General features: G+C 39.0%; 1 protein-coding gene across 1 annotated transcript in view; it reads left to right on the forward strand.

The window, feature by feature from the left end:
• The window catches only part of CD109 (CD109 molecule), a gene marked incomplete at its 5' end in the record, with an annotated part of 129029 nt that overhangs the window by 91969 nt on the left and 25054 nt on the right, over nucleotides 1-12006 (forward strand). Inside the window, 4 exons of the mRNA XM_034648275.1 lie at nucleotides 3908-4021; nucleotides 5683-5901; nucleotides 6676-6820; nucleotides 9168-9344. Of these exons, the coding sequence (XP_034504166.1) occupies nucleotides 3908-4021; nucleotides 5683-5901; nucleotides 6676-6820; nucleotides 9168-9344 (655 nt within the window). The remainder of the gene's footprint in view (nucleotides 1-3907; nucleotides 4022-5682; nucleotides 5902-6675; nucleotides 6821-9167; nucleotides 9345-12006) is intronic.

A 12006-nucleotide genomic window follows, 5' to 3' on the forward strand; every position in this document is an offset into this window, starting at 1 on the left:
TTAAAGCAGATTGCTGGAGTCATTACAGCATAGTAGGTGAGGAGCTTGGCTTTAGCATCAGACATGCTGGGATCCTTTTCTGGCTCCTTCATTTACTAGTGATGTGACCTTGTACTAGTTATAGAGATCTCTGAACTTCAGATTTCTTTTCTGTAAAATATACAACTCATAGGAGTTGTAAGGATTAAATGAAATAATTTGTGTAAAGTACCTATAAACTGTTGGGATTACATCAAAGTAAAACATTTCTGCACAGTGAAGGAAACAGTCAACAAAACTAAAAGGCAACCTACTGAATGGGAGAAGAGATTTGCAAATGACATATCTGATAAAGATTTAGTATCCAAAATATATAAAGAACTGATAAACTCTGTACTCCAAAACCAAATAATCCAATTAAAAAATGAACAGAAGACATGAACAGACATTTCTCCCAAGAAAAAATACAGATGGCCAACAGACACATGAAAAGATGCTCAACGTCATTGATCATCAGGGTAATACAAATCAAAACTACAGTGAGGTATCACCTCAGACCTTTCAGAATGGCTAAAATTAAAAACGCAAGAGACAGCAAGTGTTGGCGAGGATGTGGAGAAAGGGGAACCCTCTTACACTGTTGGTGGGAATGAAAATTGGTGTAGCCACTGTGGAAAACAGTATGGGGCTCTCAAAAGATTAATTAGAACTACCCTATGATCTAGGAGTCACACTACTGGATATTTACCCCCAAAATATAAAAACACTAGTCAGAGGGATACATGCACCCCCATGTTTATTGCAGCATTATCAACAATAGTAAAACTATGGAAGAAGCCCAATAAGTGTCCACCAATAGATGAATGGATAAAGGAGATGTGAGATACACACACACACACACACACACCCAATGGAATATTATTCAGTTATAAAGAGAATGAAATCTTGCCATTTGCAACAACATGGATGGAGCTAGAGAGTATAACGCTAAGTCAAATAAGTCAGTCAGAGAAAGACAAATACCATGTCATCTCACTCATATGTGGAATGTAAGAAAAAAAAAAAGATGAGCAAAGAAAAAAAGATAGACAACCAGGAAACAGTCTCTTAACTATAGAACAAACATGGTTACCAGAGGGGCGATGGATAAGGGATGGGAGAAACAGGGGATAGGGATTAAGGAGTACACTTATCATGATGAAAATAAAATAAAATAAAATGATTAAAAAATAAAGTCCCTGGATCCTAGTAGGCACTTAATAAAATGTAGTGATTACTATGTTAAATAACATAAATCACATCAATTTATCGTCATTGACTTGGAATAAATTGGCTGTTTATTTTCCATTGATAATCAAGTGGATATTTCTATGTGCAATTATAAGCTTCACAGGTTTTGTGAGATTTGCTTTTAATTGCATGAAATGTGAAGCATTTTGACTTGAATAAACTATGTATTCATTGTGTTCTTTCCAGCTACAAGCCTTCCAACCATTTTTCATTTTTTTGAATCTTCCTTACTCTGTTATCAGAGGTGAAGAATTTGCTTTGGAAGTAACCATATTCAATTATTTGAAAGATGCCACNTGACGTAAGCTTTCATGGTGTCTTTACCATCTGGAATGAAAGTCATAGAAAATATGGTATACTTGTATACTCAAAAAGTCACTATGATGCCTTAAGTGAAATATTCAGGAGAAATGAAAGGAAAGCAATGTGTAGTAAGATAGTATGTATTACACTATATAAGTGGTTGGACATAGCTGCGGCCAGAAGGCATAAATCTTTAAATATTGACTCCATGCATAGACCCACCCTGTGTGCAACAGCTGCAAGTGAAGTTTGATATACAAGTACTGTTTTAGCAACTCAACAACCGTGAGCGGTACTGCCTGTGGTGATGTCGATCTTTGAAACCGTGAACAACTTTTGGTAAAGTTACAAACAAAACAAAGTGCAGTCTTCTGTTGATTTACAAGATAGTTGTATTTGTGAAAAATTCAGTGTGTATTGAAAAATGCTTTGGGTTTATATATAAGTTGGAATCAGGTTGTAAGTTCAGGTCATTATAAGCAGGTACTCTACGGAAATGTCTGAAGAGACATTCAAGAATCATGAGGGACATGGGACAGTTCTTCATTGTCTGGGACTGTCCTGAGCGTCACAGACTTTCACCCACTACCCTTCAGTCATTGTGACAATCTAAGACACTCCCACAGATGTCTAAGTAAACTTCTAGAGGCCAGTGACAACCATTGGCCTAAACTAATAATGATTTATTTTCAGAGGCAGGATAGTAGTTCAGCTTCCCTGTAGGATTTGGTCAACAGTCTCAGAATTGGGTCACCAATGAGAAAGTACATGGTCATGTATATGTTAGAAGGTAGTAAGCGGAACATCATCTAGACTTTCCACAGGAGTCTCAAACAGGGGCTGTTGGATTTGGCCAGTGGCTTTAAAGCAGATTGCTGGAGTCATTACAGCATAGTAGGTGAGGAGCTTGGCTTTAGCATCAGACATGCTGGGATCCTTTTCTGGCTCCTTCATTTACTAGTGATGTGACCTTGTACTAGTTATAGAGATCTCTGAACTTCAGATTTCTTTTCTGTAAAATATACAACTCATAGGAGTTGTAAGGATTAAATGAAATAATTTGTGTAAAGTACCTATAAACTGTTGGGATTACATCAAAGTAAAACATTTCTGCACAGTGAAGGAAACAGTCAACAAAACTAAAAGGCAACCTACTGAATGGGAGAAGAGATTTGCAAATGACATATCTGATAAAGATTTAGTATCCAAAATATATAAAGAACTGATAAACTCTGGACTCCAAAACCAAATAATCCAATTAAAAAATGAACAGAAGACATGAACAGACATTTCTCCCAAGAAAAAATACAGATGGCCAACAGACACATGAAAAGATGCTCAACGTCATTGATCATCAGGGTAATACAAATCAAAACTACAGTGAGGTATCACCTCAGACCTTTCAGAATGGCTAAAATTAAAAACGCAAGAGACAGCAAGTGTTGGCGAGGATGTGGAGAAAGGGGAACCCTCTTACACTGTTGGTGGGAATGAAAATTGGTGTAGCCACTGTGGAAAACAGTATGGGGCTCTCAAAAGATTAATTAGAACTACCCTATGATCTAGGAGTCACACTACTGGATATTTACCCCCAAAATATAAAAACACTAGTCAGAGGGATACATGCACCCCCATGTTTATTGCAGCATTATCAACAATAGTAAAACTATGGAAGCAGCCCAATAAGTGTCCACCAATAGCTGAATGGATAAAGGAGATGTGAGATACACACACACACACACACACACACACACACACACACACACCCAATGGAATATTATTCAGTCATAAAAAGAATGAAATCTTGCCATTTGCAACAACATGGATGGAGCTAGAGAGTATAACGCTAAGTCAAATAAGTCAGTCAGAGAAAGACAAATACCATGTCATCTCACTCATATGTGGAATGTAAGAAAAAAAAAAAGATGAGCAAAGAAAAAAAGATAGACAACCAGGAAACAGTCTCTTAACTATAGAACAAACATGGTTACCAGAGGGGCGATGGATAAGGGATGGGAGAAACAGGGGATAGGGATTAAGGAGTACACTTATCATGATGAAAATAAAATAAAATAAAATGATTAAAAAATAAAGTCCCTGGATCCTAGTAGGCACTTAATAAAATGTAGTGATTACTATGTTAAATAACATAAATCACATCAATTTATCGTCATTGACTTGGAATAAATTGGCTGTTTATTTTCCATTGATAATCAAGTGGATATTTCTATGTGCAATTATAAGCTTCACAGGTTTTGTGAGATTTGCTTTTAATTGCATGAAATGTGAAGCATTTTGACTTGAATAAACTATGTATTCATTGTGTTCTTTCCAGCTACAAGCCTTCCAACCATTTTTCATTTTTTTGAATCTTCCTTACTCTGTTATCAGAGGTGAAGAATTTGCTTTGGAAGTAACCATATTCAATTATTTGAAAGATGCCACTGAGGTAATATATTAAAGGTTTTATTAATCATTCACACTTCAGGAAAGAATGGAGAAAGCACACAGGGGTTTATGTTAATGTTAATGTTTGGGTATCTGGGGATCTAAACATTTTATCCATTTCTGAGAGACTGAAAATAAACATGCTTTGTCAGTGATTTTTTTCTACTTATTAATGTCTAAGGATAGTATTAGCATCTATACATTCTCTTCTTCATTTCCAGCCCAGGTTTTCCACATTAGCCACGTGACTTCCTTGCTGTCTCTGAGGCACGTCTTTCTCTTTCCTGCCTCCTTGTATTTTTTCCTAGTGCTCCTAGCATCTAGAAGGTGTTGCTTCTTCTCACTGCCGTTCTGTGCTCCTTGCAGTTGGCAAGAACTTACTCCTTTCAAGACCTGGCTTCAAACTAGGATGCTTTTCCTCACCCCTTCTGTTATGTGTTGTTTCCATGTTTATATAGTGTATTCCATTTTGAATACCATGTATTCAAAACAAGGCTTTGTTTTTTGAGTCATGTGCTTTATGTTTCCTTAGTTAGTCAGTTCCCTGGAAGGCAGGATTAGGCCACTGTTGGTGTTGTGCCCAGTGTAGTACTGACCAAGTGATTGATTTTTTTCTGCCCTCAGAGTAAGTAGGGATAATTAATCTCATTATATGAAAATGCCACAATCTCTTTAAGCACTATATTTATAAATTGTTATTTGTAAACTGTACTTAAAAAAAATTTTTTTTTGGGTAAGATTTTATTTTTTTTTTGAGAGAGAGAGACAGTGAGCCCAAATGGGGGGAGGGGCAGAGGGAGAGGGAGGGGGACAGGCACCTGATGTGGGGCTCAATCCCAGGACCCTGAGATCATGACCCGAGCCAAAGTCAGACACTTAACCCACTGAGCTATCCAGGTGCCCCTAAATTGTACTTTTTAACCTAGTCAACAGTGATACATTGTAAAGAGCAAAAGATCTGGAATCAGAAGGCCTGGATTCAATGTCCTGCTCTAATACCAGCAAATAAGTTAATGGTAGTTTTCTCATCTGTAAGATGGGACTAATAATTATCCCTACAGAAAATGTTTTGAGAAACAGATGAGACAATAAATGGAAAACAGTTCATAAAATGTAAGGCCTAGATAAATGCCCTTCTTGGTAAGATTGGCAACTTTGACATACTTTACAAAAGTTTGCAACCAACATATGCTTCAGGACTAAAGTCTGCGTCATTCTTTCCTTGGAATAATTTTAGCAGCGATTCTCAATGGATGTAATAACACTTCATCCTGTTTGTCTTAGGTTTTTTAAATGGGACCAGTGTCTATAGGATGACGCAGTTAAACCAGGCTGGTGGCAATACCATGACATGAAATAACCTTTCTGGGCACGTCCTTCCCACTCAAAGGCTTTGGATAGTAACGGTTTAATGTCAGTGGGAGTTTAATGTTAGAAATGGAACTGAAGAGTGCCCTTTCCCCACATATCCTGAGTGGAGGAGGAGAGCACAGAGAAATGAAGTTGTCCCTGGTACCCTCTCGTCCTGTCCTTGGCTGCATTTCCGTCTCATCTTCCTCTAGTCTTGAACCTCAGGGGTTTAACAGTACTTAATGTGGTAATAAACCAACACTTTCCTGAGGAGCATGTATTATATAAAACTTTGGATAATTTTCCTTCCAGGTTAAAGTCATCATTGAGAAAAATGACAAATTTGATATTCTCATGGCTTCAAATGAAATAAACGCCACCGGACACCAGCAGACCATTCTGGTTCCCAGTGAGGATGGGGCAACTGTTCTTTTCCCGGTTAAGCCCACACATCTGGGGGAAATCCCTATCACAGTCACAGCCATTTCACCTACTGCTTCTGATGCCGTCACCCAGAGGATTTTAGTAAAGGTAAATATTTGAAGTTTCCAATAAGTGAGACAAATATGTAATTGAAAAGGAGACAGAAGGTGGTTTTTCTCTTGGTTAAATTTGTTGGCAAGATCTAGTAGGTCGTCTCCTCCCCCTCCTGATATTGTCTGATTGTTTTCTTATCTGTGAGTAAAGATATATAGTATGTTTTGGAAGTAATTGCCAATTTCGTCTTTAGCTTTATGGTATGCCCGTATAGCGAATCTCTTTTGCCGTCGATTACGTTTAGAAACTACGTTACATTGGGGTCCTGTTAGATCATGCCAAGTTGATATGTACGTTTTGAATTTTGGAGTTCCTCAATACAGTTAGGAGAAATTTCGTAGATTTTTATTTATTTATTTATTTATTTATTTTTTAGAGATGGTATTATGCAGTAAAAGACAGCTCAGCCTAGTGGATAAGCATTTGTGTTCTGGGATGAGATAGCCCAGGGTTCAAATCCCAGCTCTGTCAAGTGTGAGTTTGGACAAGGTATTTAATCTCTTTTTGGATAATAATAGGATTTACCTCAGAAGGTTTTTCTCATCACCTTTGCATTTTTCTCCTTTGTTATTTCATTTGCCATTTCATGAAATGTTTTGTTTACTTTAACTAGAAAGTAAACATTGTAATCAAAACCAGTAGTTATTTATCTAATTGTACACATACTGCAGACAGAGTAGGCAAGATGTTTATCTTATTATTTGCATAAAGTTCTCTGTAAACAGATGAGTAGAGATGAATTTAATTGTGTTCCTTTTCTTCCAACAGGCTGAAGGAATAGAAAAGTCGTATTCACAATCCATCTTGTTAGACTTGACTGACAATAAGTTACAAACTCCCGTGAAAACTTTGAGTTTCTCATTTCCTCCCAACACAGTGAGTGGTAGTGAACGAGTTCAGATCACTGCAATTGGTAAGAATACAGTATATCATCATCACTACTGGTTTATTTGTATATGACTACATGTGTGTATATATGTATTTATAGATGTGTTTTCTTATTTAGTCCTAATGAGAAGAGGTCGCAAAAACTTTTATTTGGTACCAACTGATGAGTACGATAGAAAGAATAGCAGATAAGCGTCCTAGATCAGTTCTTAATCACAGTGTGCCTTTGAATCATGTGGGGATCTCGTTTAAAGGAAGATGCTGGTGTAATAGGCCTGGGGTGGGGCCTTGGGTTATGCATTTCTAGCAAGCTCCCAGTTGATGCTGATGCTTCAGGTGGATAAACCGCTCTTTGTGGAGCAGTGCCCACTATAATGTGGCTGGCGGGAGGGAGTATTTTTAAGAGCAGGGCTTCTGGCTTCTGTGGCTCTTGACTGCTGGTGCCTAATCAGAATTTTCTGTGGAGTTTTGTAAAAACACAAGCTGTACTTTCAGCCTACACAATCAGAATTTCTTGAGCTATGGCTAGGGTGTGCGTATTTTGAAAAGGTTTCACAAGTGCTTCTGATGACCAAAGGTTGAGCACTATTGCTTAAAGCAGTTCTCTGTGCAGAAGGTTACAGCAGGAAGCAACCCACTGACTTCACCCTCTCCTAGTCACTTTCTGGCAACCCAAAAGTATTTTTTCATCAATTGTTTTATAGCTTCCACACAAACGATTTGTTTATATAGCTACGCTTCACAAATAACTGAAGGAAATGTTTAGATTAATGAAGATTACTGAATCTCAGTAGTTTGTTAGGTTTTCAAGATGTCAGGACCTAAAGCACTTTTTCAGAGATTCTTTTAAATCTCATCTGTACGTGTAATGGTTTCCATTATAACTCAACCAACCAGTCCCACTATAGAGGACTTTTTGGGAGCCTTAGGTATACTTCTTCTTTTTTTTTTTTAATGTTTTTATATTATGTTAGTCACCATACAGTACCTCCCTGGTTTCTGATGTAAAGTTCGATGATTCATTAGTTGCGTATAACACCCAGTGCACCATGCAATATGTGCCCTCCTTACTACCCATCACCAGCCTATCCCATTCCCCCACCCTCCTCCCCTCTGAAGCCCTCAGTTTGTTTCTCATAGTCCATAGTCTCTCATGCTTCATTCCCCTTTCTTTACCCCCTTTGATTATGCCCCCTTTCTTTATCCCTTTCTTCCCCTACCGATCTTCCTAGTTCTTGGGTATACTTCTTAAGAAGAATTAGCTAAGCTCTCTACTCAGGGGAATAAAATTGTCCCATAGTGTTGGGATGCTAGGAGTGCAGCATACACACAAGGGGATGCAGTACACATGCACACACACACATGCATGTGTGCACACGTACATACACACAAAAGGGAAAAGCCTTGAAGTTCAAATGTATTCCATCACTCCTTACATTGGAATGAATCTGTGTTTGGTTATTGAAATACTCTTGAGGTTTGATTTTTTTAAAAAAAGATTTTATTTATTTATTTGTGTGTGTGTGAGAGAGAGAGCACACGTTGGGGAGCAGCAGGCAGAGGGAGAAGTAGACTCCCTGCTGAGCAAGGAGCTCGATGCAGGGCTCCATCCCAGGACCCCGAGATCATGACCTGAGCCGAAGGCAGACGCTTAAGGCAGAGGCTTAACCGACTGATCTACCCAGGCGCCCCTCACAGTGGGGTCAGAATTAGAACTCAGCCTCTGTATTTCTGAAGTTTTACTTATTTCCCTGAGTCAGAGTGTTAGAATGTGGGTAGAGGTGTCTTTTAAGCAGGCATTTTGTTTAATTTTATGTTAGTAACTTTGAAAAATATTCCTAATCCTTTTTGATCCTGAGATTCTTTGAAATACTTTTACATGTTAATTCTACTTTGTTTTTGCTAAGAGAATACATCGAAAAATACCACAATCCTTGCCCTTAAAAAAAAATCATTTCTCAAGTGTTTGTAGTGTATTAGTAAGAAGTCAGAGTGAGGTTCTAGTTATGTGACGAATACTACTAATAAAACATTTCTTTCCTATATAAAAATGATGGTTTCCTAATGATCAGTTCCTGACATTTTTGTTCCAGAATGATTTTTTAAACGTATTTTGTGCCTGGTGTATGCCACATCTTTACCTGAGCTAAAGTCTGATTTGTCCCATAATCTACAAGTTCAGTGCCACTGTGTTCTCAGTCACTTGACCAGTCTTCTGAAAGCTTGACGTGAAGTTTGTACTCTGTTCCGAGCGGTGGAGTGATCATTGCTTCAGTGTCAGCTGCCTCCTGGACTCAGAGGAAGTCTCTTGGCCACCAGCAGCTACAGTTATTGAGTATTTGCCGAATGTATTGAATCTCTTGTGCTTTTAGGGGATATCCTCGGTTCTTCCATCAATGGCTTAGCCTCATTGATTCGGATGCCTTATGGCTGTGGTGAACAGAACATGATAAATTTTGCTCCCAATATTTATGTTTTGGATTACCTGACTAAAAAGAGACAACTGACAGAAAACTTAAAAGAAAAAGCCCTTTCATTTATGAGGCAAGGTAAGCATTTTAGAAATATACTTTCATTTGTAAATTTCTTTCCTTTTTTCTCTTTCCTTTTCTTTCTTTCTTTCTTTCTTTTTTTTTTTTTTTGTTTAGGCAGAGTCCACTCTAGATCATATTTCAGTATAGACCAGTTTATCTTTGCTGTGTGACTGTAGGGCTAGACGGTGTTGGAATGGGCTACAAGTACAAGCCGCGGGAAGCTGTCACCATTCTTCCTGCAGCTAATAGTCACTAATTGCGGCTAACACGTTAAGGAGTTAGTGTCTAGAGGGGTTTGTATTTTAAGAAGGGACCTGAAATTTAAAGCTAGTTAAAAATCTAGAGGACTGAGTGTTCATTTATTCATCGCACAATTGTGGAGGGTCTGTTGGCGCCGGCGTCAGCTCTGCCACTGAGGAAATGGAGGAGGTCAGGGTGGTTCTTCTCAGGGAAGACATTCTGTACACACACACAGGCAGTGTCATGGGGTGGGCACCTTCTCAGTGCACTTAAAGTCAAGGAGGTGGGAGTTCGGAGGGCACAGTTTGTATGGGGAGGCCCTGCTGGTCCCTCAGAAGATGCCACACTGGGAGTTACTGTCCTCTGACTCCTAGAGAGGCTGCCTGTGTTTGCAGACACCATATGCGTTGTGTCTGCCCCTTGCAAATGACAGCAGTTATCATTAGCTGAGTGCTTCGATGTGCCAGACTGTATTCTAAGCCCTGTAAACCTAATGTCTCATTTAATGCTCACAGTGTTAGTGCTGCCCACCTATTTTTACAGATGAGGAAACTGAGATACAGAAAGTTAATTAACCTGCCCAGGGTCACACAGCAAGTGAGTGGCAGAGCTGGGATTTGAACTCACTGCCTGACCCCAGAGTCCATGCGTTTCATGTCCATACTTAGACAAAAACAAAAACGTTTTTAATAATAATAATGTAAATTTGTTTTCCTTAAATACTCCAGAAGCCAGCTCCCTAAAGTTACAGTCTAGGTTTTACGTTTCCTTGTTAGGGGACTTCTAGCAATATCTCTGTGTGGCTGAGTTTATCTGTCTACACAATTTGGGATACCTGCTGCCCCTCAAACTCATGAGGATTAGAATGGTTTATGCAAAATGCTAAAAAAATAACCCCTTGTTCAATATAATCTAAAAATCAAGTCAACACTTCCCAACTCCTAAGTGTTTTGTTTATTTACTTCTTTGGAAGGAATGGGTTAAATGCAAATAGAGGCAAGTTGTTAGTGGTTTTGCTGACTTTTCCACAGTTAAGAATTAGAAAGCTGAAAGACACTATTTTGATGTGAGCTTTTCTTCCAAGTTCCCTCATTATGGAGGGACTTGTTTATCCTAAACTAAATTTTATGTAATAATGGTAATAACTAACCCTGTTTAAAGGGTTTACAAATGTTTTCGTTTAGTTCTTTTTTCCCCCTTAAGAGTCTCTATTTATTTATTTATTTGAGAGAGAGAGAGAGCGCGCGCACGCAAACACACTCGAGTGTGTGCATGGGGGGAGGGGCAGAGGGACAGGGAGGTAGAATCTTAAGCAGACTCTGCACTGAGCATGGAGCCTGATGTGGGGCTTGATCTCACGCTCTGAGATCGTGACCTGAGCTGAAACCAAGAGTCAGACGGCTTAACTGACTGTGCCACCCAGGTGTCCTATGTTTTCATTTAATTCTTACAAAAACCCTGGGAGGTGAGTGTACTGATATTATTTTCATTTTACAGATGAGGAAACTGAGGCACAGAGAGGTTACATAAATTACCCATGATTATTCCCAGGTGATCTGGTTCTGGAATTCATGTTTTTCCTCAGATCGGTATGAGATACGTTTACTTTGCAACGTCCTTAGTTGTTAGTAGCCATAAGCTTAGGATGGAAAAGGTCCAGTAACTGGCCGAGATGATTGAGTGTAGCCAGTGTACAAGAGCTCTCAGTGGACCTTCTGATAAAATAGTAAGGGGGGAACATGGGCTCCTATAGGGAAGGAGACAGCAACGGTTGGAATCTGAAGTGTCAGGTTAGAGCAGAATGAGCTGTAAGATGTGGGATCCAAGAGGATGAGCTGGTTATGGTCCAAAGCTCTCCCTGGGGTGGATTGGCACAGACAAGGGCTGAGAGGGAGGAAGGGGGTTGTGAGTCAGGAACCATGTGCTGCAGGAGTGGACAAACTGAGGGAGATCAGGCAGGGATTGGAATCAGAGCTGAGTATGAACTGAGTGCTGCTGTGGGGAAGAAGAGAGTGGTGTATTTTCCCTCAGATTAGAGCCAGGCCCTGCAGGCCTGGGATGTGGTTAAGTCTTGAAATTCTCAGAGATCTACCAATTGGTTCTTCCCATACAGAGCTGCCCATTTAAGGTTATCCTTCTTCATATATATATTTGTGGATCAGTCATATTTAAACCTATAAATACAAGAGCTGCTTTTTTCAAGTTCTGTTATAATTAGGTTTAAGAAGCGGTACTGAGTGCTCTCTGTGGTACAGTGAGTGCCATGCTAAAAAGAAAAATGAGGTTTTACACATTACCATAATGGTTATACTTAAGGAGGTGAAAAATATTTGGGATTGTCATAATTTAACTGCATTTTTAAAAAACAAGATTCTGGCTTGTATTCAAAATTCAGTATGACTGCCTTCAAGTAGAAAATAGGAACTAGACTGTTGCT

The sequence above is a fragment of the Ailuropoda melanoleuca genome, chromosome 19 (assembly GCF_002007445.2).
Source record: "Ailuropoda melanoleuca isolate Jingjing chromosome 19, ASM200744v2, whole genome shotgun sequence".
Classification (NCBI taxonomy): Eukaryota; Metazoa; Chordata; class Mammalia; order Carnivora; family Ursidae; genus Ailuropoda; species Ailuropoda melanoleuca.